The sequence below is a fragment of the Ischnura elegans genome, chromosome 11 (genome assembly GCF_921293095.1).
Source record: "Ischnura elegans chromosome 11, ioIscEleg1.1, whole genome shotgun sequence".
In the NCBI taxonomy this organism is placed as follows: domain Eukaryota; kingdom Metazoa; phylum Arthropoda; class Insecta; order Odonata; family Coenagrionidae; genus Ischnura; species Ischnura elegans.
In genome coordinates this window covers 88988316-89015036 of record NC_060256.1, presented here as the reverse complement: position 1 = coordinate 89015036, position 26721 = coordinate 88988316, and the positions used below count along the sequence as shown (strand labels likewise).

The following is a 26721-nucleotide window of genomic DNA, read 5'->3' as shown; positions in this document are numbered from 1 at the left end:
GTGGAAATGTTGAGTATTTACAAGTGAAGAACAAAACTTGTATTTTCCACAGAAATTTATTTTAGTGTGTGCAATGGGTTTCACTTCTCTGTGGTGTAGTCATATGCACTTCCCTAATACAAGGTATAGAGAGAGAGGTTAGTGTTGGAAGATGGGGTGAGTAGGAAGATATCCATTAAGGTTAGGAATGCATTTTTGTCCAGATTCCTAACCTTGCCTTCATTAAGACTTCCTAGTACTATTCCATCTGTGCATTTATATTGGTATAAATTTAAATGATAAAAACCTTTATTTTTTTAAAACATAGCTACTTTAAATTCTTTCAGGTTCGGGAGGAGGTGCTCAAGTCACTTCATAACAATTTTTTACAAACATTGAACGCTGCCTGGAATGATCATCAGACATCCATGGTGATGATTCGTGACATCTTGATGTACATGGATCGAGTTTATGTTCAGCAGAATGATGTAGACAATGTATATCATCTTGGGCTTAACATCTTCAGAGATCAGGTATGCATTGCGGACTTAATTTTAAATGAGGGCCTAGTTAACTTGGTTGTTTATGTATTTAATGTTCTCCTAGTACATTGGAAGAAAAATTTGTTCACATAATATACATAAATTTTGATTGTCCAGAAAAAAGTTTCATCTCTCTCACAGCGCACTAATACACCTCAATGCAAAAATAATTTTAATAGAATTAGGCGAGTGACAAGGTTACAACTGAATACAAATTATACTCAATTCTACTCATTTTCTTTGACATTTAGTATGATAAGAGATTTTTCGATGCACTTAAATTCACAGTTGATTTGAAACTACTCCTACTCATTGAAAAATCCAAATTCTTACAAACATCATTATATTCTCTACACATTCTTAAGGCCGCTATACATGGTGAATGATCACGTGATCATTCCCAGGATCATGCGAGCAAAATAGAACATGCTCTAATTTTCACTGCATGATCATGCGCTAGACAGTTCATTCGCGAATTTTTCTGCTGCACACGGCGATTGATTTCATTCGCATGGTCATTCAGTGTACAGCGGCCTTTAGTAAAGGAGAAACTCAGCTGTATATTTTCTTTCTAAAATTAATAAGACATAAATGACACATGGTATATATTTCGTCTCATTTTCATTGATGGATGTGAGAAAATTATATGTCGGGACCGTGATATTCAAAGGATCAATGCATAAAAATGATACTTTGGGGAACGATAGATGCTAGAAAAAATTACATTGTCTGCATGGAACTTTATTTGGAACCAGAAACGGCAAACGATGAATGCGGGAAAATGATTGATGCGGGAATGATAGATCAGGGTTCCACTGTATCATCCTAATTCCTGAGGACAAGCTGCAGCATGTACTCTCAATGTAGTGTTTTTGGGGTTACTGGAAAAAATAAAGTTCACACCATGAAGGTAATACTCACGAAGTTATAAGTCTGTAACATCACATTTTGCTAAGTGGTCACAGCCATAAAATGAAGAAAAACAGTAACTATGTATGTAGTTTTGTGGGGTAGAAGTCAGGTGTGACTCACAGGTGGGTAGTACGACAACATACATGTTAAATGAAAGAATTTCCAATGTATAGTTGGAATAAATTTGCTTTTTTAAATTAGGTGTGTGTCTGATGTATTCTCTATTTAAGGTGTTTAGTTTTGGTTATGTGATTGTACTGTATTGGAAAAAGAAGATAAGCAAATGGGATCAGGCAGCACGCGATGAACATGTAATTTTGCTGTAATGGTCTGCTATATAGTCTGCATTTAATTTGAAAATTACTATGATGAAAATTATTTTGTGAAATTGTATTTGTTTCGTGTACATTTTTAGTAATATGGAGTTTTCGATGATCCTACCATATGACATAAGTATATGTTTTTAATTTTGGAGGTCACTCTGTACTCATGAAATGAAGTGAGGTCATTGGATTCAGTGCTTTTTACTTAAACAATGTTATGATTTTATTTTCAGGTGGTCCGCTATGGCTGCATCCGTGACCATTTGCGTGAGACCTTGTTAGATATGGTAATGAGGGAGCGCAAAGGTGAGGTAGTGGACCGCATTGCGATAAAAAATGCTTGCCAAATGCTCATGGTTCTGGGAATAAACACTCGGGTTGTTTATGAAGTGGACTTTGAGAGGCCATTCCTTCTCCAATCCGCAGAGTTTTATCAGGTAAATTTTATAATTGAAATCCAATTAGAGTGGTGAAATTTCTTTCAATTGCTACTTATCAGCTATGAATTTGGTCTGGGTGATTCTTGTCCTGAGAAAGGCTAGTTAGGCTCTCCATTTAGTTCTGTAGATGTTTCCATAGAATACTTACAATCACCAAAGGCAATGGTCACAAAGAATTCTATTCACCTAGGCCTGGCCATAAGATGGGATCAAACAAAACAACTTCTAACAAGCCATTCTAACAGATTCTAGGATTGAATCACCAATGAGGCCTTAGAAATGTATCTAACCAGCAATAACTTCATTAGAGACCTAAGGCCTAAATGTTAACAAAGCATGGACTTGACTTGACTTGACTTCAGTTTATTTAACCTGGGTTGAATGAGGCCACAATCCGGCCCCCTCTTCCCCCAACCCCATGGAATGCCATGTTATTCAGCATCAACCAGCCCTGAGGACAATGGAAAAGTATTCTGCTAATTTGTCAGCAGCAGTGGAGAACCTGACCTGTTCATAAATCCATTATTTCATTTGAAAGACAGCAAACCCTTCTCAGGGCTAATTCCTTCCTTGGATATCTTCAAAGCCCCTGTCACATGGGGCTGGTTCATGCAGCTAGTCACTCTGTTTGCATTCAGTAAAGATCCTGCGTGTCTTATTTAAAAAGATTAATACGCTGCAGCTCTTCAGCACACAAGCACCAGCCACCTCTTTAATCAAGGACATTATTCATGGATGGGATAGGGGTGTAATCCTTGAAGAAGGGTAAAGTGGGGCTTATCATCGAGTCAATAACAGGGACCCTAGAGGATGAAGATCCTTTGACAAATAAATGCAATTGGCATGATATAATTACTTGCAAAAAGTACTGACAATGTGGTTCCTGAATGAAAAACTATGTTGTTCAACAAAGATTTTTTATTGAAATTATTACGATGCATAGCTTCTTCCATACCTGTTCTGGGTAAGGATTAAAGTAATGCTGCACTTGTGTCAGGTGCTGGAACAATTTCCTTTCTTGTCTCATTAATTTAATATGCTGGAGATTAACTTTTATTTCCCCAGGAATAACCATAAATTACTCCTATTTTTCCTGTATTAGTTTTTAAGTTATTTAGTTTTCTAAAATTCTGTTTTATTTTTCGATCTAATTAGCATTGTGCTCAGTTATTGGTATAGAACTCAGCTTGCTTTATTTAATATTAAATCATCTGTAATGGAATGAAAGTATAGAACCTTTTATATTGATGTAATTAAATATAAGTTATGAGTGTAATATTATTGATGTGTCTATCAACTATGATAATTATTAATTTTTTTTGTTCTTATGGATTTCTCCTGATTGTTTAATATTTTTATCTATGTATCCAATACGTATGTATTTTCTTCAGATGGAAAGCCAGAAATTTCTTGGGGAGAATAGCGCATCTGTTTATATGAAGAGAGTGGAGGCCAGAATCAATGAAGAAGCTGAAAGAGCCAAGCACTATTTGGATGAATCAACGGAGCAACATATAGTGGAAGTGGTAGAGGAAGAGCTTATTAAGAAACACATGAAGACAATTGTTGAGGTAGATAATCATTTCTGACATCCTGTGGCTATTTAGTGGTACAGCATGAATAAACTATTAATAATATATTGTATTAGTTTGGTATGAGGCAATTTAGCTTTCTCAGCATATCAGCCTTCCGTGTATGAGAGCATAAATTTTTCACTCCAGAAGTCAGTCATCATGGTCTTGCTCCCATGTGTATCCATGAGATAGTGGTATTTGTGCTACTTTATTGTAGATATCAGTATTCCAGCCTTTTGATAATGCTATTTAACAATTTGGAGTACTTGCATGTTGCTTTTCGATACCTCCACTGTACAAGCGCTCAATAATTGCCCACGGGATGAAACCCACTTGTCCAACAAACATGATCTCATGCCAACTCTGCCTACTGCCACAAGCATGTGCTCATCTGGTAGTAGGCAGAGCTCAAACGCTCACCTCCAAGTCTCCCAAGCTTCGAAGGTGAGCGTTTGTGCTCCGGCCTCTGCCAGCTGAGCGCATGCATATTGTTGGGCACCTAAATAAGCGGGTTTGATGTGGTGGGTGATTTTTGTGTTTTTGCACAGAGGAGGTATCAATTTGTAAGCTCTTATTCTTTATAAGCATTAAGAATTAAATGGTTTTCATTTCACTAAGGGTCCATTCAGGTATTTACTTACAGTGGAAGCTTGTATGGCCATTGGCTAAATCAGCAGAATCATTGTTGGACATGTCTGATTGCTGTGATTGTTCTACACTTTGTGTTGATGGAATGACCAGGGGAAAAATAAGCTATGATATTCTTGTCTTCAATCATTACTTAATATTTAGTCACTACATTCTAATTGTTTCTCTCTAAATTTTAATTTATCTAGACATTTCAAAATGTTTTGGGCCCAGAACCTGTGAGAATGTTTCTACAAAATGACATAATAAGAGAGATTTTCAAGTCACTTGGTTCACAAACCTTGCTTATTTGCAACCAACACACAGGAAGTACAAAACCGGAAGCATGATAAAAAATTGAATAAACACTAAAACACAAGAGTATTGAAATACACACACAATATATCATGGCGGCAGATTAAAAATACAACACCTACCTAGCAGAAATTAGAGATAACCATTCTTGCAGTTAAGAATATGGCATAGAATTTATTATGATCTATATCCAAACAATACTGATATTGAAAGTGGTAATGTAGTGTAATTTTATAATTTTTTATGGGTATCAGGTTGGTTTGTTGAAAAAATTAGCAATAAATATATGTTAGAAAATTAGCTTCACAGCTACAGAAAAAAACAGCGTGAACTGGACACTATCTTTTGTTCTTCTGCAGAATTAAAATAGCCAACTGCCACACATAAGTTATTGAAATTGAGTTGAGCTGTTACTTATCTGCATCAATTTCTTCTCCAGAGTTTAATTCTTAATTCCATATTGTATCCATGTTTATTTTCAGTCCGAGGTGTCTTCTTCCACTATCAAAGCACATTTGCAAAGGGCTTGAAAAAAAAATTATAACGAAATTGTGCATTCCAAATTTTCACACAATTTTCCCATCGATTGAAAGTTGAAGAAACTCATGCTAATTTTTGCTCTAATTTCATCATATTCTGCTCTAATATTTTCTATGAGCTCTGCTATTAATGTACACCCATGTCTCGTATAGCGCAATTTCGATATAGCGCAAATACGTTCCTCGGGGAAACATTGCAATGCAGTGTAGCCTAATCAAAACTCTTAAACGCTCTCGTGATAAAACGTGAACTTGCGCGAAGTACAAACGAAATTTCTATCATTTTACGCATATTAATGTTATTGCTTGCCTCAAAGCTTCTTTTTTGTTTATATATTAATCGAAATCTATTGCTGTGCAATGGCCAAAAGTATTACTCGTCATTGGGTCCAGATAGCCGGCTTACCGAAGTAATTTATCTCGTCTCCTTAACAGAATGATAATAAATAATTTAGATCGTTAATTAAGCGTGGGGCTAGTGGAAATGATTTTTTTTCAGCAATACGGTTTGAGACGTATTTTTGCTGTCATAGGTTATCGGGCGATTGACTTCCAGGTAGAGCGTCAACGCCGTCTACGCTGAAGCCTTCAAGGTCATCGGTATTCACGGGGGAGAAATGGAGCGGTGGCCGAGTTGCGCATGAATAGCATCAACACATAAAAGGGTCCGCTATAGAGTCTCAAACACAATGGCTTCGTTCCCTCCCCGCAGTCTTAGACCTTCTGCATCTCAGGAATACAGTTCAGCAGTGGAAGGTGATTTAGATAGAGCCATACAGAGTAAAAACCAAGAGAATATGGCAAAAAATAGGAATGCGTGTAGAAAAATCAAGAATTTATCAATAAAAACTATAAACCTAGAAGAGGAATTGAAAGAGGTCAATTGCTTTGAAAATGGAGAGCGTCAAAGCGATATTGCGCGGAAGTTTAAACGGACGATGCCTTATTCTGAATAAAGACAAAGTTAAAACATCAGTGACCTCAGCCGCACCAACTTCAACCAAGCGGTCTACACATACGGAAAGTTCATAGAGAATCAGTACAAAAAGACGAGAGTGGTAATCGCTCCGAGACATTTAGTGAAAGCTCCAGTTGGTTCCAGCATTTAAACGGCAAGCAGGTATTTTCAGTGCGGCGATATCAGGTGAATATGCAAGTGTTGATAGCGCATTCACCGCAACATTTTCTGATGAACTCCAAGCTGTGATTGAAAGTGGCTCCTTTCCCCCTCAACCAGTTTCTTGTGTTGACGAGACGATATTCTTTTGGAAAAGAATGCAATCTCGTTCATTCATTTTCAGGGAAGGAAAACCTGGGTCAGGTTTCAAGGCATTTAAAGACTGTTTCACTTAGCTGCTCATGACTCGGAGGACTTCAAATTAAAATGATTTATCATTCATAAACTCCGCTAGCTATGAAATGGCATTCTAAGTAGCATTTTCCTGTCATTTCGATGAGCGACAAAAGGGCCTGGGTGACACAATAGTTGTTTTTAGACTAGTTTGAAAAATCGTCAACTGCCGGCAACGCATTACGATCCCCTGAGATAGCAGATGTTAGCCCACCCGCACGACAGGAGGGAATTTCAAAAGCACGTAAGAATTTTTTTTAACGTGAATAAAAGTCTTTGAATGCGTGCATACTATCTTTAAAAATGTTTTAAACTATAAAAAATTATATAAATAATGTTTTCTGAGGCTTTTTATGGGAATATAGATGTTTTAGAGGAAATTCAATACCCAAGACCTATCCTACCAGGAACACATCCCTATCTTCCTAATGATAAAACGCTCTCGTATAATGCAAATTCGTATAGCGCAAAGACCCCGAGGAACGCATCCCTTGCGCTATACGAGACATGGGTGTATAGGTATTGGAATCTCATGCCAGTTGCTTCAAATGGATGATTTATTGCTAACTTTTTCTATAGGCCATCCTTCTGAATTCAACTTCAGTCAGAAGTAAGCATGATAGCAGAATTGTCTCTTCTTTAATATGTTCATCTTTTGTGCTTGCAGATGGAAAATTCAGGCGTTGTTCATATGTTAAAGAGCCAAAAAACGGAGGATGTTGGCTGTATGTATAAGCTGTTTGGTCGAGTGAAAGATGGGCTGGAGACAATGGCCGACTGTGTGAGCGCATACTTACGGGAGCAGGGGCGAGCATTAGTCCAGGAGGACGACCACTATCAGCAAGTGGCCTCCTCATCTGGCGGAGTCTCTCAGCACCCTGGCTCCTCGACCGATAGGGCCCAGGGGGGAGGCAACAATGCCATCAATTTTGTCCAAGTGAGTAGCCCGTCTATGTTGTAAGCTGTCTTTCTTTTCATTCAACTGTCCCCAGTTCATCATCAAAACTTCTCTTTTTGAATTACAGAATTTGTTAGACCTTAAGGATCGATTTGATCACTTCCTACATAATTCCTTCAACAACCACAAACTTTTCAAGCAAAGGATAGCATCAGATTTTGAGCATTTTTTAAATTTAAATCCAAAATCACCGGAGTATCTCTCTCTGTTCATTGATGACAAACTAAAGAAAGGAGTAAAAGGAGTAAGTATTTTTCATTTATACATTTTGATTGTGTATGTTCATGGCATATTATTTTGTACAGATTTTTTGTTGTATAAGGGGACCCATTTTTTTCAAGAAAGTTTGCTTCAACATTACATGGACAGAAAGTGATTTTGTTTCCACATTCTAATCTGATTTTGGAAATTTTGGTAGCCTCACTATCGTAAGATTGATTCATATTGTCCTAATTATGTAACTTCATGTACATTTTACATCATATTAAGATTAAATTAAAAAAGAAGAACTTTGTGCTTTCACATTAATACTTTGTGCTTTCACATTAACAATGTGAAAGCACAAAGTATTAATGTGAAAGCACAAAGTTCTTCTTTTTTAATTTAATTATGAATCGCTTTCACCAAGTTACGCCTCAAACAATCAATTTTATCATATTAAGAAATAATTGTGTTTGGATATTTATTTTAATCATTTCTGTTTTACTCCCCAGATGACTGAGCAAGAGATAGAATGTGTTTTAGATAAAACAATGGTGCTTTTTCGTTTTCTTCAAGAGAAGGATGTTTTTGAGCGTTATTACAAACAGCATTTAGCTAAAAGACTTCTTCTGAATAAGTCAGTTTCAGATGATAGTGAAAAGAACATGATCTCAAAGCTGAAGGTATGTCTTTTATATCATGAAGATTTTGTTAAGACCCTTAAGTCATGATACATGAGTAATCCCTTTTATATTAATCATGCATTATCTCTTGTGTGTTGTTATTATTTTTGAGCTTAGTTGAGAAGACTTCACTTCTTAATTAATTGATTTAAAATATTGAAACAAATGAAATTTGATATCTATATTGTGTACTGTACATACACTAACCTTAAACCATCTGTTGCTTGACGGATTCACACTGATTGACAGGTGTCACTTTGTTGTTATCCCTCTGTTTCAAGTTTGAAGCAAGTTCAAGTTGATGCCAATCGTAAACTGGGCTTAATACCTGTGAATGTTTCATCATCAATTTTGTTGGCTAATAATTTGTCTTCTTTCTTGTAGACCGAATGTGGGTGTCAATTCACATCCAAGTTAGAGGGTATGTTTAAGGACATGACAGTGTCTAACACTATTATGGAAGAGTTCAAGGAGCATGTGATGACATCGGGGGTGAGTTCAGTGTTCAAAGAGCTCAGTGTATATTAGTCTTGCTTCAATAAATGTTGATGACTTTTTCTTTTAGACAAACCTCCATGGAGTTGACCTGAGTGTAAGAGTTCTCACCACAGGATTCTGGCCAACACAGTCTGCCACTCCAAAATGTACAATACCTTCCACACCAAGGGATGCATTTGAGGCTTTCCGAAGGTAGTTTCCTAATTGAATTTCTCTTTTGATAATTGTAAACAAATCGTGGAATTGAGGCCCTTAGGTTCTATCGCTCGGTAAAGAAAGAACTGCATTGAACTACTGAGTATTATGTTCACTCTACTGTTACAGGTTTTATTTGGCCAAGCATAGTGGTCGTCAGTTAACGCTGCAGCCACAGTTAGGCTCGGCAGATTTGAATGCTGTGTTCTATGGGCCACGACGAGAGGAGGGCGACATCAACAATTCCCTTGGGTCCAGTGGTCTTCTGTCTCCGGGGCCCACAAGTGCTGCTGCCGCATCTTCTACCTCGGTGGCATCTTCATCATCAGGTTCATCGACGTCGGTGTCCGCATCATCGTCGGCAACAGCCACGGGTCAGAGGACAGGCAATGGGTCTGGGGGAGGGGGTGGGGGCTCAAGGAAACATATCATTCAGGTGTCCACCTTCCAGATGTGTGTCCTCATGCTGTTCAACAACAGGGACCGACTCACTTATGAGGTACAGAGCACTCTTGACTATACAAAATACATACCTCTTTAACTGTTTTAATTGGTTTCTTTTTATGCGAATTCTCGATTATCTGGACGAAGGACGGGGAGAGGCAGCACAAATAATCAGAAAACAACGTTATTCCAAAATTTCCCTTTTTATTTCTTCTAATGTTCAAAATTTACATAAATCATACAATTTGTGCACATAGTCTGTTATTTTAGATTGCTTCAAGGACTCATTTTGAGCTTTCTTCACCTGATTGCAGATCTTTTTTCACAGATACTGTCATTGTGCTCATATTCCCACTGCTCCATATGTTCCAGCAATCTATGTATGCAGGCGAGAGCATGGCTGTGACCCACGTGGTCTCTTCTCCCTTTATTTGTGCTTCCAAGTCTCCCACTGCCGTCACTTCCAGTACTCTCCTGTTTGAATTTGACTGATCACAGTGCAAAAATGGCTGTAGGACAAAATCTCTGGTTCCCTAGGGCTGTATTCAACCACATGCAAGACCATGGCAATAATTGTGTATTTGTTATATGAGAAATACATTTAAAGTTCGTAGATAACATTTTCTGAATTTACGATTGATTATCCATTGAAGAAATCTTCTAAAATTAATCAACAGTAATTTGCAGCTGCTCATCACCTTCTGCAATGCTGTAGCAGACGTACAAGTAAACTTGAAAGATGTCAGCAAGTGAAGCAAATAATTACATTTTAGGGAATTCTTATGGAAGTAATAAACCTTGAGTATCCTTGCATTAAAATGCAACAATTCTGATGTTTTGCATCTGATTTTACTTCTTTATAAAGATCGTGGGAAACATGGATGGGGGTTGAAACTCCTGCACAAATAATCTGCACACGGATTAGGAGAATGTGGATAATTGAAAATTCACAGTATCTTAACCAGTTCCTTTTATTCTCTTCGGTGATTAGCAATGAATTAACTGTGTTTTCAGGAAAGTACCAGAATAAAGGTAAATGACACTACAAATTGAAGCGGTGAATTTCAAAACAATGTAATTCCATTCAACTAAGTTTTGTAACTTTACACTTCTTTCTCATTTTAAAGCTGCTGAAGCCTTAATCTTTACATTTTTCTATGAATAAATACAGTAGACTCGTTAATATGAACAGCGCTATTACGAAGTTCTCGTTATTACGAAGCAAATTGCTGGTGCCGACAAAAAGGCCTATCCAATCTGTAGTAAAAGAAGCATTGTTATGAAAATTTCATTATTACGAAATTATGAACGTCAGTCCTGGTCCAGGCAGTTACAAAATGAACTTTATTACAAAGTTCCACCGATAAGCAACGGCATTTAGGTGGCTATATAATACGCTAACTTTTAATATCTATGCCAAATTTAAGTTCTCGTCGTATTCTGTGCCCAAGAGCATCAGTTATGGTTCTTTCTTCAATATACACGCAACATCATATAATAAGCTTCATTTCTGTGGAGTCATGATTACTCACTCTAAACCGTTCGTAAATTGGGCGTACAGGTAGTCCTCTTCCTACATACATTCGATTTACAAAGTTTCAGAGATACCATAATTCATAAGTTTCAGATTTCGAATTTGGAGCCTTTTGATTTGGTCAATGCGATGCGGTGTGGCGTGGAGGGACTCGCACCTTGGGCATAATCTGAAAAAAGTATCTTTGAATCCGGTGTGAAGTTAAGAACTGTTTACCATTTTGCCCATCCTTCCTTACTGCAGAGGGCAATTTTCTTTGCTCCAGCTGCGTCACATGCCCTGCTAGATGAGTTCGTCACAATCGTGAGTTAGCTCAGAATTTTGATGCAGTGTTGCATTCTGCAGGATAACCGCACTCTTCAATGCTTTGCATACAGTCTGGCTGTCGAGAGTTGTCCCTTGACAACACAAAAGGAGGGGCGGAAAACCCTCCGCCAGCACGGTTTGCAGCCAATTGCTGTCCCCCAAACACACCTCATCCCCTCGCCTAGTCATACAAATTTTCATATGCATATGGAGCACCAAAATAAGGGATTCTTCCTTTGGGTCTTTAGCGCTCGTCATCCCCCTGGTTCCTTTCTTCACAGAATCCTTTTGTTTACATGTGAGGTGGGCATTTCCCGTTCTTACCTGGCAACCTTGGCCCCTACCCCAAAACTAGATCCTTCTAACTGTCATCGGACAGCTCTCGGTGGCCTGAGTGTAGGTTTATCAACTTATGAACAAGGTCTGGGAGCGCATCTAGTTCGTATATCGAGGACTTAACTGCACTCAGGAAGTTATCTACTCTTGATTGCATCATGCCGCATTCTACTATTGAGAAACTGAAACAAATTTTCTTGTTTTTATATATTTGCATGTAATTTAATTGTGTAAATTATATACTGTTTTTTTTAATGATTCCTAAAAGAAAAGTTCATACGAACTTTGATATTAGGAACCTCTGGTTTTTTGGTCCAGTGAACTTCGTAATAACCAGATTCTACTGTACACTATTTAGTATCCATTCAGTAAAAATAATCAAAGCAGTTGCTTGTAAGGTATCCTAAAACAACTTAATCTCATATTCTATCCTGGTGCTATATTAGAAGTCAGAGCTTCAAATTTATATGTTTCGCAAATAAATTTAATTTCTCTTTTAAAGTGTATGCTTTTCTTATTGTTTTCCATGCATCAGGATAGAATCTGTTTGTACATAATTAAATATTGCTGTTTCTTTTCTGGTCATACTACCACACATTCTCATGTATCACCCACCCTTGTGAAAGATGCCCATATTGTTTAATGGGCAACGAATGAATCTTTGTGGGGCACGATGTGGTTGAATTTCTTAATATTAGTAGAATTGGACATTGCAATATTTCCACTGAGTTTTATTTTGAAACTACGCATTTCTATGTTACAAACAACATTGTAATACTTGATAGTGTTGTTTGTTATAATGAAACGCATATTGTCAAAATAAAACTCAGTGGAAATACTGCAATGTCCAATTTTACTAAGAATGAATCTTTGGTAGTTAAACTCCCCAAATATTTAAATTCACCTGTTTCTTGAATGACCCCATTAATGTTATCCCAGTTATAATAAATTCCCTTAAATCCTTCAGGAAATTCAAAGTGAGACGGACATCCCCGAGCGAGACCTGATCCGTGCCCTGCAGTCTTTGGCCATGGGGAAAGCAACTCAGAGGATCCTAGTCAAGAGTCCGAGAACCAAAGAGATTGAGCCGTCTCACGTGTTTGTCGTCAATGACTCCTTCTCATCGAAATTGCACCGTGTCAAAATCCAGACTGTGGCAGCAAGAGGGGAATCGGAGCCGGAGAGACGAGAGACGAGGTCCAAGGTGGATGAGGACAGGAAGCATGAAATTGAGGCTGCTATTGTTAGGATTATGAAAGCAAGGAAGAGAATGCCTGTGAGTATACACAAATAAACGTACATGCTCCTGAAAAGTTTTGCTGAGGGAGCATTATATTGTTATGTGAGCACATTTGCAGTATTTTTGACCGCTCCAACCCTCTTGCAATAAAAAAATTATCATCTTTCAAACTCCTTCCCATGTGAATATAATATGTGTATAATACCATTTCTCCAGTCTTCCTTATCTCATGACTCATGAGTATTAGAAATAAGTGTTCTGGTACCCCTCGTTTAATGTGAATTGGCATAAGACTGTTTATGCCTTATCAGCCATCTTTGTTCAAGAAATCTTCCCATTTTACATCAACTCATGAACTTGTCCAAACTCTCATTTTGCCTCTTTGTAATCATGGGAAAATCCAATGAGAAAAAAAATCAAAATGTTCATGAAATAATTGGCTTTAGAAAAGGTAACAATCATAATAAGCAAATATACTTGACTACTACTAGTTTTTTCATGATAAAGTAAGACCGTCCTGCCTTACTCAGCAATAATGTGACACCCCCCCAGCAAAAGTAATCTAAGTCATTAAGCCCCTCTTCTGATGTCGCATTACTTGAATATCCTCTAAGTGTCGTATCTCTAATGTTTCTTGCAAATTTTATAATTTGGGCTTCTTAATTTTTGAGTACGTGAATTTTCTTGATTTAATTATTTGCTGATTTTTTTTCATGAAGCTGTTTGGGAATTTAGGAAATGGCTTGGGATTGTTGTAGAGTGTTGTCATGGCCTGGCCAAGACAAGTTCTTGTTATGCCCTGGCAAAAATACATTATATGATATCAGCACCTCTATTATGTAACTGTGAGAAGGGTGTGATCCACATCTGTGAAAGCACTTTTTATCACTCTCTCACCATTGTCGGTGTATCACATCCGAAACTGATGGTGGTACGGGTCTATCACTGCGGCTATGGCATCGGATATGTCAATTTTCATTGACAAAATATTTAATTACCTTCGTCCATGCCCATTTTTATTCATAAATACTTTGCGATATATCCTCACCATTAAACTCTTTTTCAATTTTTTAATCATTATAGATCAACTATTAACTACTTACAAATTGCTAGTACCTCATAACTGAATTTTCCACTTGCCATTAGCATTTCAACAAAAATTAGTTTCTATCCGAGGTTATGACCATTCTCTAGGATATAGTAAATATAATGACTGCAGCATCTCCTGGTGAGCATTAGCATAATTGGTTAAGTACGTGATCTTACATCAAAAAGTAATATGTACATCACTTATTGCCATAACTTTACCATAATACTTTCTCATAATATTACCTATTGGCGAGGCGAAGTACTTATCCTTAAATAGCCTCTATTTTTATGTTATCATTGTTTGTTATTGCTATTTTGAAGATACCGCCTACGATGCATTCTCGGACAGAGGCGTGTCTAAGGATTCCATAGGCTCTTGAGATTTCCCAATGATACCAACCTCCAAATATGCTGCCGTGAAAGGTGATTTGCATCTTGGCATATGACAAACGTGATATGTGCGAATGCAGTGACTTACATGATTGCTCGATGCAGCAGAACGTGATAGGAGAAAGGGTTAGAGATGTCTCTACTGATATCAAGTTGAAATATTTGATTTATCTTCTTAATTTTGGGAATAATATCCGAGTGAATTTCCTAATATTTACCATGCATCTAATAATGATATTTCATTCTATTGGAGCTTGTCAATGTATGTGCAACAGACATCTCCCTGTAATAAAATATTTTCCTAGACACAAGAAGGTAGTTCTATGGAGCTGCGATGGAATATGTCAATTTTACATTACTAATATGAAATATGTTAATAATAATTAAATTTCATTGAATACAAATAAAATCTTGATTTCAATCTTGAATTGATTTTGGCTTGTCTTGGTAGAATGAAGTAATACTCGTGGTAGAATAAAAGCAAACTCAAAGTTCAAATATTTGCGAATAACCCAGTCGAAGTGTTTTCAGCAGCGTCGTGGCAGAAGGTTGGACCTATGACACTAGGGATGTGGGATGGGGAGAAAGAGGGGCATGCATTGCCATGTTTACTCAAAAGAATTTGTCAGAGCATGGAGACAATGGACTGTCAAAAACCCTGTTCCCCCTTGGCAGCAATGTTGACTTATTCATTAAGCGTATCCCATGGACGTCTGAGGGCGACTGAATATCCGGGAGTTGTGGCTCTGCCTATTGCATTTTGGTTGGTTTACAGGAAGTTGCGTCGTCTCACCCCTCGAAAATTTTGGTCTGCCTCCCAGTCGCAAAGTGCCATTTGAAATGAACTCTGACGGACAGCTTTAAAAATTTTGTGGAACATCGCTTTTTGTTTGCCTTTGTTCCATCATTATTACTGATCAACAATCCTAATATTAATAAACTAAATGTAATGTAACAATGAGACCTAGCACCCATCTTATGATCTTGATCATTGTTCTGTTGCACGACCATTTCTAAAACCTCTACCCTGGATTTCTTTGCTGCTATCATTGTCCGTGCCTCACTTCCATAGAGAAACGTACTCTAAATGTAAGTTCTTGTTTAGCCATTAGTAAATTACGTTGGTTAATAATTTCAATATTTTGCAGCACAACATTCTGGTTGCTGAGGTAACTGAGCAGCTGAAGAGCAGGTTCCTTCCATCTCCCGTGATAATCAAGAAAAGAATCGAGGGACTCATTGAAAGAGAGTATCTCGCCCGGACACCAGAAGACCGGTTCGTACTAGTATATAGTGCTATTGGATCTGGTTTCAAAAGATAGGAAAACACTGTTAAATAACTTTGTGCATCTTATGGGAAAGTTTTTATTAATGAGAGATCAATTTTATTTTCCTTTTTGAAAATGGCTTTAAAGATGGTGTGAGCACCAATTTATTTTTTGTAATAATTTTGATGGATCATTTCTAGCTAAATTTTGATAAAGTAATAGTTTTAATGAAATGATAATAAAGTCAAATGGATTATAATCTGTGGTTTATTTTCACTGGTAATTTTTGTTGTACGCTTGCATTTCATGGAAAAATAATTCCACTTAAGCAGTTATAATGGAGAGATGCCACTTTTTCATTCTCATTTCTATAATAAAAGCAAAAATACCTGTCTATTTACTTCTACAACTAACTAGAATTTACAATATATTATTTTTGTTCATTTGATTTCAACGTGCACATTTAGTGATATCAATTTGTGAATTGAGACTGGGTTATTTGTTGATAACATGTATATGAAACCAGCTTTTTTCTGCAGTCAACGGCATTACCTTTGAGTTTCCACAAGCTTTTTTTATTTTATTTTTTCATTAGTGCCTCAGGAAACAATTTTTCTCTAAAATATGATTGGCGATTCTCATTTTTATGTTATTAGTGATAGAGTTCAGACATTTAACTTCATGGATAGAATTCTAAAAGATATAACAGAACAATTTTCTCAGGCAATGTTATTAATACATATGGGAACTCCCTCACCGGTGGATACTAGAAATTACATAAATTCCTGGCAACTTTGAGAAGAAGTGGGGGTTAAGACATTTGAAGGAAAATTACAAAATATCCCAAATTTCTACACCCTTTCCTATGAAAAACATTGAAAATGGCAAAAATTCTAGCCATTTGTATGCATGACTTAGGTTGATGGCCTCCTACAATTAAGGATCTTATGGAGTACGTAAAGAATCTCTTAACATGTGTTAATTATTCAGAAGATTGTTGCTTATACTGGAAAGTAGGGAAAAGTAGAGGAGGGAAGGTGAAAACACACTGCATTGTGGGGAGGGATATACCCAGTGTGTTTGCCGAACACTCAGCCAAATGTGCATTGAAGAAGACGAAGGATCTTTGAGCTAGCTCAGAATTTTTACCACAATAATTGTGTTTTGCAGTCATGGCAGTAAGAGGGGCCCTAATTTAATATGTAAAATTCTTTTTTTAATTTATTGGGCGTGTGCCAGTGGTATGAGTGGCCTACATTCATACATGCTAATTTTGAGAGTCCATTCCGTCGGAGGTCCTATCCTGAGGCCAAGGCTCTGCGATCTTCTCGATTCTCTCCCTAGCGGTATATTTCTTGATATTTTGTGGCATGACATCATGAATTTGTCACACAAGAACGGCATAAATATTACTTTAATGCATCGCACAATATCACAATACCCAGAAAAATTACTTCTTCTACGTTGGAGATCTCAAACCATCTCAAAATGAGCAATAGAGAAATACCGTGACTTGCTGAGATGGTTAAATGAAGGGGAGGAACACCTTTTAGGAGACCTCCCTGCTAATTTAAATGCAGCACACTCTCGATTATCCAGACTAATGATGGGGAGAGGTGGCACGAATAATCAGAAAACATGGATAATTCAAATGCATTAATTTCTTATAATGTTCATAATTTACGTAATTCAAACAATGTATTATTATTTATGCACTTAATTCTGTTATTTTTTAGTGCTCCCTGGACACATTGAGAGCTTTCTTTGCCTTACCGCAATCTTTTTAGCAGCAATAGCATGTGATTGTACTCATATTCCTACTGCTCCATGTAAGACCTGGTTTCGAAAACCTCTCATCCTTGGCTGTGTGATCACGGATACAGAAAAGTGGTTTGCGCAAATGCTTCAAAACCACTGCGTGACACCAGAAACTACACTGTCAGGCACCATGCCACACACTCGCGTCTTGCACAAGTTGCCTGGGTTGCAACAGGAAATGGATCCGTGATCAAGGAGTGTGGTCATGCACTGGAAGGCTTGGAAAACAGGAACATGGAGCTCCCGTAAATGCAGCTAGCGTGCGATCGTGCCGTCATATAGCAGCGGTTCTAGTGTCCACGCCAATGTTTGCCTGGTTATGACTCATGCAATCTCTATTTCCTTCGTCTCTGCCACCACTTCCTCCGCTGCCTTCATTCCTACAAATCCCTTCCTCTCCATTTAGACCTTGATTAGTCACGGCGTTAGCATGCATGAGTGCGATGAAATTTCCAGTCCTCTTGGGCTGTATTCATTCGCATGCGAGACCACGGCAATAAATGTGCATTTGCTATTGAAGGATACATTTAAAGATCGTAGATACATTTCTTTTGACTTACAATGGTTAACTGTTGAAGAATCACTTGAATTAATCAAGAGTTTTTTTCCAGGTGTTTATCGTCTTTTTCAATGCTTGAGCAGACGTCCAAGTAAACTTGAAACATTCCTTGTCAGCAAGTAAATAAAATCATTCCGTTCTACGAGGGGCATTCTAATGGAAATGATAAGCTCGGTGTGGCCTAGCATTAAAATATAGTAATTATGGTGATTTTGCATCCGATTGTATTATTTATAAAGATCGCGGAAAACATTGAAAGAGAGTGAAAATCATTCACAGATAAGCCGTACCCGGATAATTGGGAGTCTGCTGTAATACCATTTTGTTTCTCAAGGAAATAAGTCTCTTTAATTGAATTTAAGCATACCCGGCCATGTTATTTAATGAAAGTGTGCAGTACCTTTACTATTGTTCTATTGCTATTATGTGGTTTGAATGAAATGACTGGTTAACACTTTCAGAGCGGATGACATATACAGGGTGTGTTCTGAAAGCTGTAGGACTGATTTTTTCCCGCACACGCGGACGGTCGAACGGGAGTTTTCTGGGTTGTAAGTGGTGGAAGGGACTCTAACAAAGCGCTGCGAATGCGCGTTAGTCGGCTCTGAGCTCTTGCGGAGTGTGAATCGTATTTCTTCCAGACCTCTGTCAAGTGACCTCGTCACGGTGTGTCATGGAACATTTAGTGGAGCAGCGTTACGCAGTGAAATTCTGCATTAAACTCGAGAAAAGTGGCAAGGAGACCCATGAACTCATCAAGGCAGCTTACGGGAATAGTGCCATGAGCAGATCAACCGCTCAACGTTTGACTACGACCCAGAAACGAAGCAGCAAAGTCCAGAATGGCACACAGCAACATCGCTGTGGGGTAAAAGAATAATCAAGTGGACTGTATAAAGCGGAAGAGAGACAATTCCCACATTTAATTCGGTTCAGCTATTAAACAAATAATGAACTATTAACACAAAAAATACATAATAGAGAAGCCTGGAAATACAGGTCACGGAGAGTCGGAGCAGCGGTGAGAATGCGTTGATCCGGCGAGCAGCATGCAGGAGAGGGCGAGCAACATGCAGGAGATATGCGAACAGCAACATGCAGGGATAAGCGGGCAGCATGCAGGAGTAGGCTAGCAGCATGCAGGAGATATGCGAACAGCAACGTACAGGGATAAGCGGGCAGCATGCAGGAGTAGGCTAGCAGCATGCAGGAGATATGCGAACAGCAACGTGCAGGGATAAGCGGGCAGCATGCAGTCCGGCGGAACACTCAGCTACGCTGGGGAGGGAGAAAGGCGAGACTGCCTCTCGGGCCACTTATTCGTCAACTGCTCGTCGACTACAACTGAACTGCATTGCTTCTCCGCGAAGGAAGACGCCAGGAGACTATTAGCACCCTCCTCGGGAACACGGGGAAGCCTACAGCAGACGATAATAACTGAAGAACGAAAACTATGAGAAATAATACGCAACATCCTCGCCCACCTTGAACTAATAGTTCAACATACACATATACAAAAAAAAAACAATATAAATAAATAACAGTTCTTACATATTTTAGGGTAAGGTGGAGGAAAAGAAGGAAGTGAATAATGGTTATGGAGTGGAAATATTTAGGAATCGAGAGGCAAGGGAAATACTTTGACAGCGGGTCTTGTGAGGGTTCCCTTGGCTGTGTGGAGATGGACAACTCGTACCACTCCATCTTCCCCTGGGGATGTTCCAATAATTCGTGCTAAACACCAAAGTAGTGGCGGGGTATTCGGCTCCTGCACCAATACCAGATCTCCTTCCTTGAGTCCATCCTTGGTTAAGGTCCACTTTGTTCTCTGCTGGAGAGTATGAAGATATTCCATGTGCCATCTTTTCCATATGCGTTGTGCAAAAGCTTGCACCATCTTCCATCGCGATAGGCGGTTGAGTGGAACATCAGCATGATCGTCTTCTGGTATTGCCTTCAATGGTCCTCCAATAAGAAAATGAGCAGGTGTTAGTGCAGAAAATTCAGAAGGGTCCGAGGACAGAGGAGTTAAAGGGCGATAGTTTAGCATGGCCTCTACTTGAGTGGTAAGCGTGATGAATTCTGGTAGAGAAACAATTTGATTTCCAATAACTCTTGACAAATGATGTTTCGCACCCCTTATGGCGGCTTCCCATAATCCTCCTTGATGAGGTGCGGCAGGAGGAATGAAATGAAAATTAATGAAATTCTGTGCAGCAAAATAACATATATCCTTTTTTGCATTAGAGAAAAAAGTCCGAAATATCCTTTTTAATTTAGAAGAGGCTCCAATAAAGTTAGTTCCACAATCAGAATAAAGGTGGGAGCAAAGTCCTCTTCTAGAAATAAAGCGAGTCAAGGCTGCAATAAAAGCTTCGGAGGTTAGATCTGTCACTACTTCCAGATGTACAGCCTTGGTAGAAAAACAAACAAAAATACACAAATAAACTTTCACTGTTGGAGAGCGTTTCAAGGAATGAATTCTTATCTGAAATGGTCCTCCATAATCCATTCCAGACACATGAAAGGGTTGTATTTGATTTACCCTCAATTTCGGAAGGTCTCCCATTAAGGGTGGCACATTTTTGGGCTTGCATTTGAAACATCGAATACATTTGTAAATTCTAGAGCGTACAATAGAGCGCGCTGATAAAATCCAAAATTTTTGCGCTAGTAGAGTTTGCAATAATTGCGGTCCAGCATGTAAATATTTGACATGGTAGTAGTCAATTATTAAATTTACTACATGATGGGATTTAGGGAGCAATATGGGGTGCTTGGATTCTTGAGAAATAGATGCATGACGAAGCCGTCCTCCTACTCGCAGAAGTCCGTAGTCATCCAAAAATGGGGCCAAGTGTTGTAGTTTGATACTGCAGCGATTTCCCTTTTTAAGAGCAATTATTTCATGCTGAAAAATAGCTTGTTGCACCAGTTTGCATATTATCATGGTAGAGTTAATTAATTCTTTGCTAGTAATGAAGTCATCGAACTTTGAAGATCGTTGACATTGCGCGATGAATCTTAAAACATATGATACTACATATTGCAACTTAGACCAAGACGAAAATTTGGTAAGTAAATCCCACTCTGGTTGGGCAGCAGAGAAATAAACCATTGCATCTGAAGACTTACATTCAGGTAGATCTTCCTCAATTACACACGGAAGTTTTAAGAATGGCCATTGGTTGTGGGGTAAACTTAGCCATGGCGGTCCTTTCCACCACAGGGGATGATGTTGAAGCTGTGAAGGCATCAAACCCCGCGAAGCGCAGTCCGCAGGATTTTGGCTGGAGACTACATGGTGCCAGTGATCAGGGGGTATTTTGTCTTGGATGTCAGCCACCCGGTTTGCAACAAAAGTTTTAAGCAGATGAGGAGATCGTTGAAGCCACGCCAAAACGGTCGTCGAGTCACACCATGCAGAGATGACGTCGATGCTGTAATGCGAACATAAAATTGAATGAGAGTATTTTAGCAGTTTAGCTAATATGTGCGCTCCACACAATTCTAAACGCGGTAAAGTAACCCGCTTGAGGGGAGAAACTCTTGATTTGGCAATCAATAGGGAAACCTTTATCCCGTTTTTTTGGTCAGCAGATCTTACGTACACGCATGCTGCGTATCCGTGCTCCGAGGCATCCGAAAACCCATGTAGTTCAACACTAATTGGTTTAGGAGGAAATATTTGACGATACACTATAATTTTATTCAGTTCTGGCAACTCACGCAAGAACATACTCCACTTCTGCAACATTTCCGGAGGAAGGGAATCATCCCACTGAAGCCCAACTGTCCACAATAACTGGATAAAATATTTTGCCCAAAGAATAATGGGCGATAGCCATCCACATGGATCATAGAGTTTGGCAATAGTAGAAAGCACACATCGTTTTGTGGGAGGACCTTCATAAATATTCATAGAGTACGAATAACAATCTTGAGAAGAATTCCATTGAAGCCCAAGGAGACTGTAGAGTGGTTCACCTGAGATGCTGTGGGCGACAGGAATTTCTCGGTGGTCCTCTGGAACTTGGGATAAGAGCTGGGAAGAGTTACTACACCATTTCCGTAGCTCGAAACCACCTGTGAGAAGTAGACGATTTAAGTCATTTTGAAGCACCAGAGCATCATGAATGCAATCAGCACCAGTGATGATGTCATCTACAAATGTCTGAGATTTCAAAACTTCTGCGGCGCGAGGAAAAGTAACACCTTCATCCTCAGCTAGTTGCTGTAGAGTTCTAATAGCAACAAAAGGAGAACTCGTTACCCCGTAGGTAACTGTAGTTAACTTATAAACAAGTAACGGAGTAGAAGGATCTGAGCGCCAAAGTATCAGCTGATACCGCTGATCATCCGCATGCACTTTAATTTGCCTATACATCTGGCGAATATCACACCTAAAAACAATAGAATATAGCCTGGATCGTAGAATGAGATCGCAAATATTGTTTTGCAATTTTGGACCAGATAATAAAACGTCATTAAGAGACACATTGGAAGAGGTTCGGGCACTAGCATCAAACACCACACGAAGTTTATATGGCATAGCATTGCGTTTAAGAACGCCATGATGAGGTAGATAATAATTAGGGAATTCAATTGGTGATTCACAAAGTTCCATGTGACGTGAAGAGTGGTAATCTGTCATAAAGTCCACGTACATTCTTTTGAATTCCGGATCCTTAGAAAATCTCTTTTCCAAAGCATAAAATCTTCGCTCAGCATTACTAAAGGAGTCACCCAATGCTTGATGATCTTCCTTAAAAGGGAGACGAGTTACATAACGTCCAGTTAGGTCTCTGAAGTGGGTTGATTTAAAATGATCCTCACATTGTTTGTCTAGCACAGGTATGAGGCAAGGGGTTTCTTCGATCTCCCAAAATTTTTTGATTGCAGAATTAATATCAAATATTAGTTATGAGGGAAATACATTTTTTCGCGTCTTCTCGATTAACTGAAGGAACTGCAGTTGAACCCATCAGTACGAATCCAAATATAGTGTCCATGGCCACCGGCATATTTTTCCCAAGAGTACATTTTAATCCCGAGAAAACAAATGGAAACAAATCCGCTCCAAGCAACACGTCGATTGGACCAGGGATATCAAAACTTGGGTCCGCAAGAACAAACGACTTCATTTTCTCTTTTATTTCAGGTGAGATAGCAACTCGAGGGAGGTGAGACGTAATATTTTCCAAAATAATCACAGGATGTCCATGAGCGAGAGGTACGCCACTAATTGAGGCTAAGTTCAAAAATGTCATGCCATTTGTTTTAACATGAGATTGAGAAACTCCTGAGATGGAATGATCAGTCCGCATGCGTTGCACGTTCATAAGTTGAGCGCACTGTTCAGTAATAAAAGTACATTACGCTGCCGAATCTAAGACTCCTCTTACAATTAGAGACTTTCCATCAGAGTTAGTGAGAGAGATGAGGGTCGTTGCTAGCAGCACTGCGGTTTTGTTTTGAGTGGATGATAAAGCAGCTAAGTCTGATGTAGAGGGTTGCTCATTAGAGAGAGAATCACTAGAAAGTCCTGCGAATGCTGGAGTTGAAACAGAGGGTTTCTGCAAGCTTGACATCGAGGGAACAGGATGAGCAACATGTAACAATGAATGATGTTTGCGTTGACAAATTCTACAATATTGCGTAGATTTACACGACTGCTTATTGTGAGATGTTCCCAAACAATTAAAACACCAACGTTTTGTACGTGCAATGGATTGACGTTCTTGCGGCGACTTCCTTTTAAAGTCTGGGCACTGGTAAATTGTGTGAGTTTCATTATTACAATATGGGCATCCATTAGCATTTAAAGAGATTAATGCTGATTTTGAATGATGTGCAGAAATATTCTTAAGAGTAGTGCCTACTGCAAGAGGTTTAACGCGTGCGTCAACAGAGGCATCTTCTAAATGAGCACACTCCCTTTCCAAAAATTTTATCAATTCCGATGCTATCGGTAATTCATGATTTTCGTTCCGAGTATCCTCCAGTCTTTTGCGAGTTCCAAAATCCAGTTTTCGGAGCATAATGGTCACCAACAGAATATTTTCTTTAGTTATGTCATGACCAAGTGCGGATAATGCCTGAATATTCTCATGGTAGGTAGAGAGAAAAGATCTAAGAGACACTAAAGAATTTCCAGAGAGATTGGGAATTTCCATAATCTTAGTAATATGCATTGAGACCAATTTTCTAATATTGTGGTATCTTTTCCTTAACAAGTCCCAAGCGATAAGGTAATTCGAGTCCGATAGTGGCAAACCACGAATCAACTCCAATGCATCTCCTTGAAGGCAGCTGTTAAGATATTGAAATTTCTCAATACGATAGTGAGAGAGACTGGTGAATAGTGGTGTCAAACGTATTGTAAAATGACATCCATTTTACGCTGTCTCCCGAGAAGCGTGGCAATTCCAACTTGGGCAATCTAACGGCAGTAGCGCTTTGCGCGGCATCATTCTCGTTATCTACCGTGGGAGTTTGAGGATTGCCATTCAGCATGGGAATTAAGGAGGAAATGATTGCTCTACTTTCACAAACTAAATCACTTATTTCATCTTGAAGTTTTAAAACAGTATCCTCGTCGTAATCTGAGGGATCTTCGGAAAGACACAAATTTAAAATATGTTCAAAGTCCCGTTTCTTTTCCACAATTTCTTCATGATAACCAGTTAAGCGTCTTATTAAAATGTCTGTGAGTGAAGACTGGTTGACCGTAATTTCAATTTGACGAACAGCATCATGACACTTTTCACACCTACGTTTTAGGAGATTTACCTTCCGTACAAAAGTAGCAAAATTCATGATGATAATTATGGGCGGCAAAAAGAACGTAGAAAAGATTTCGTCCTACCATTGCGAATCCAACTGCTGGATGGAAGAAGTCCAATGCATGAAATGCGATGTCCGTCCTCCAGCGCGGTCGAGCATCTCCCGTAGATTAACCTCCAGCGTTGAAGATTGTCCCGCTTGTCAAGTAGGAAGAGGGGTAAGGAAGGTCAAAACTAAGGAGAGGAACAATATTCATACAACAATGAGTAACCAAATATAATACCATCAAACAAGGAAATTCGTCAAGAACATGATGCGAGCAATGATCAATTAGTTGAATTATAACAAAAGCAAAACTCAAACCGGAAGTCATTTGACTAGGATAGGTCTAAGCAAATTGACGAGCACGTGGTCCAAGTTACAATGTGCCACTTTCTCTAAGAACAAAACATTTTTGAGAAAATAAGAAATATCAAACACGCAAATAAATCCGGCTGCAATCCGGCCACAGATCCGGCCCGAAGGACCAAAACTAATGTGGGGTAAAAGAATAATCAAGTGGGCTGTATAAAGCGGAAGAGAGACAATTCCCACATTTAATTCGGTTCAGCTATTAAACAAATAATGAACTATTAACACAAAAAATACATAATAGAGAAGCCTGGAAATTCAGGTCACGGAGAGTCGGAGCAGCGGTGAGAATGCGTTGATCCGGCGAGCAGCATGCAGGAGAGGGCGAGCAACATGCAGGAGATATGCGAACAGCAACGTGCAGGGATAAGCGGGCAGGATGCAGTCCGGCGGAACACTCAGCTACGCTGGGGAGGGAGAAAGGCGAGACTGCCTCTTGGGCCACTTATTTGTCAACTGCTCGTCGACTACAACTGAACTGCACGACTGAACTGTATTGCTTCTCCGCGAAGGAAGACGCCAGGAGACTATTAGCGCCCTCCTCGGGAACACGGGGAAGCCTACAGCAGACGATAATAACTGAAGAACGAAAACTATGAGAAATAATACGCAACAATCGCCGAAACCCAAAAAAGCTCGCATGTCCAAATCGAAGCAAAAATCCATGTTCATGTGCTTCTTCGATTCGAAAGGTGTCATCCACAGTGAGTTTGTGCCACCAGGGCAAACCGTTAATGCAGCTTTTTACGTGCAAGTACTGGAAAGACTGCGAAAACGCATCTTCCGCATCCGACCAGCCATCGCCGCTTCGTGGATCCTTCATCATGACGATGCGACGGCCCACACCGTGTTCATTGTCGTTGACTACCTGGCGAAACACGGCATGGCAACCCACCCTACAGCCCGAATATCGCCCCCCCGGACTTCTTTCTCTTCCCCAAGCTCAAGACCCCCCTGAAAGGGCATCACCACGGGTCGGTGGAAGCTCTCCAAAAGGCCGTGACGCGTGCTGTGAAGGACATCCCGGAGTCAGCCTTCCAGGAAGCGTATGCTGCGTCGAAAACTCGCTGGCAGCATTGTGTCGATGCCCAAGGGGGCTACTTTGAAGATTTTTGAAGCGATGTACCTATATGAGAATTATATTTTTTGTTCTCGACTCAGTCCTACTACTTTCAGGACACACCCTGTATATATGCCATGAAGGCTTTTCCGCTCAGGCGGATGACATAAATGTATGTCCTCGGGAGTTCGTTTTTCCACTGGTCACTAGGGTGCTCCGAGCGCGCCAAGCGTTACTTTTTCACCCTCCCGCAGTTCGGGAGTGACCTTACACCATTGCGGAAGTGTCCGTTTCTAGTTCTACGTGTTCCTTCATTTTTAGTGTTTTTTTGTTTACTTTGGTG

General features: G+C 39.2%; 1 protein-coding gene across 5 annotated transcripts in view; it reads left to right on the top strand.

Moving 5' to 3' along the window:
• The window catches only part of LOC124168373 (cullin-3-A), a 47317-nt gene that overhangs the window by 9080 nt on the left and 11516 nt on the right, over window positions 1-26721 (top strand). For all 5 annotated transcript variants that reach the window (XM_046546584.1, XM_046546583.1, XM_046546585.1 and 2 more), the window contains 11 exons: window positions 327-512; window positions 1990-2193; window positions 3588-3767; window positions 7270-7539; window positions 7628-7804; window positions 8274-8444; window positions 8829-8936; window positions 9010-9134; window positions 9267-9636; window positions 12725-13033; window positions 15625-15752. In XM_046546584.1, the coding sequence (XP_046402540.1) occupies window positions 327-512; window positions 1990-2193; window positions 3588-3767; window positions 7270-7539; window positions 7628-7804; window positions 8274-8444; window positions 8829-8936; window positions 9010-9134; window positions 9267-9636; window positions 12725-13033; window positions 15625-15752 (2228 nt within the window). The remainder of the gene's footprint in view (window positions 1-326; window positions 513-1989; window positions 2194-3587; window positions 3768-7269; window positions 7540-7627; window positions 7805-8273; window positions 8445-8828; window positions 8937-9009; window positions 9135-9266; window positions 9637-12724; window positions 13034-15624; window positions 15753-26721) is intronic.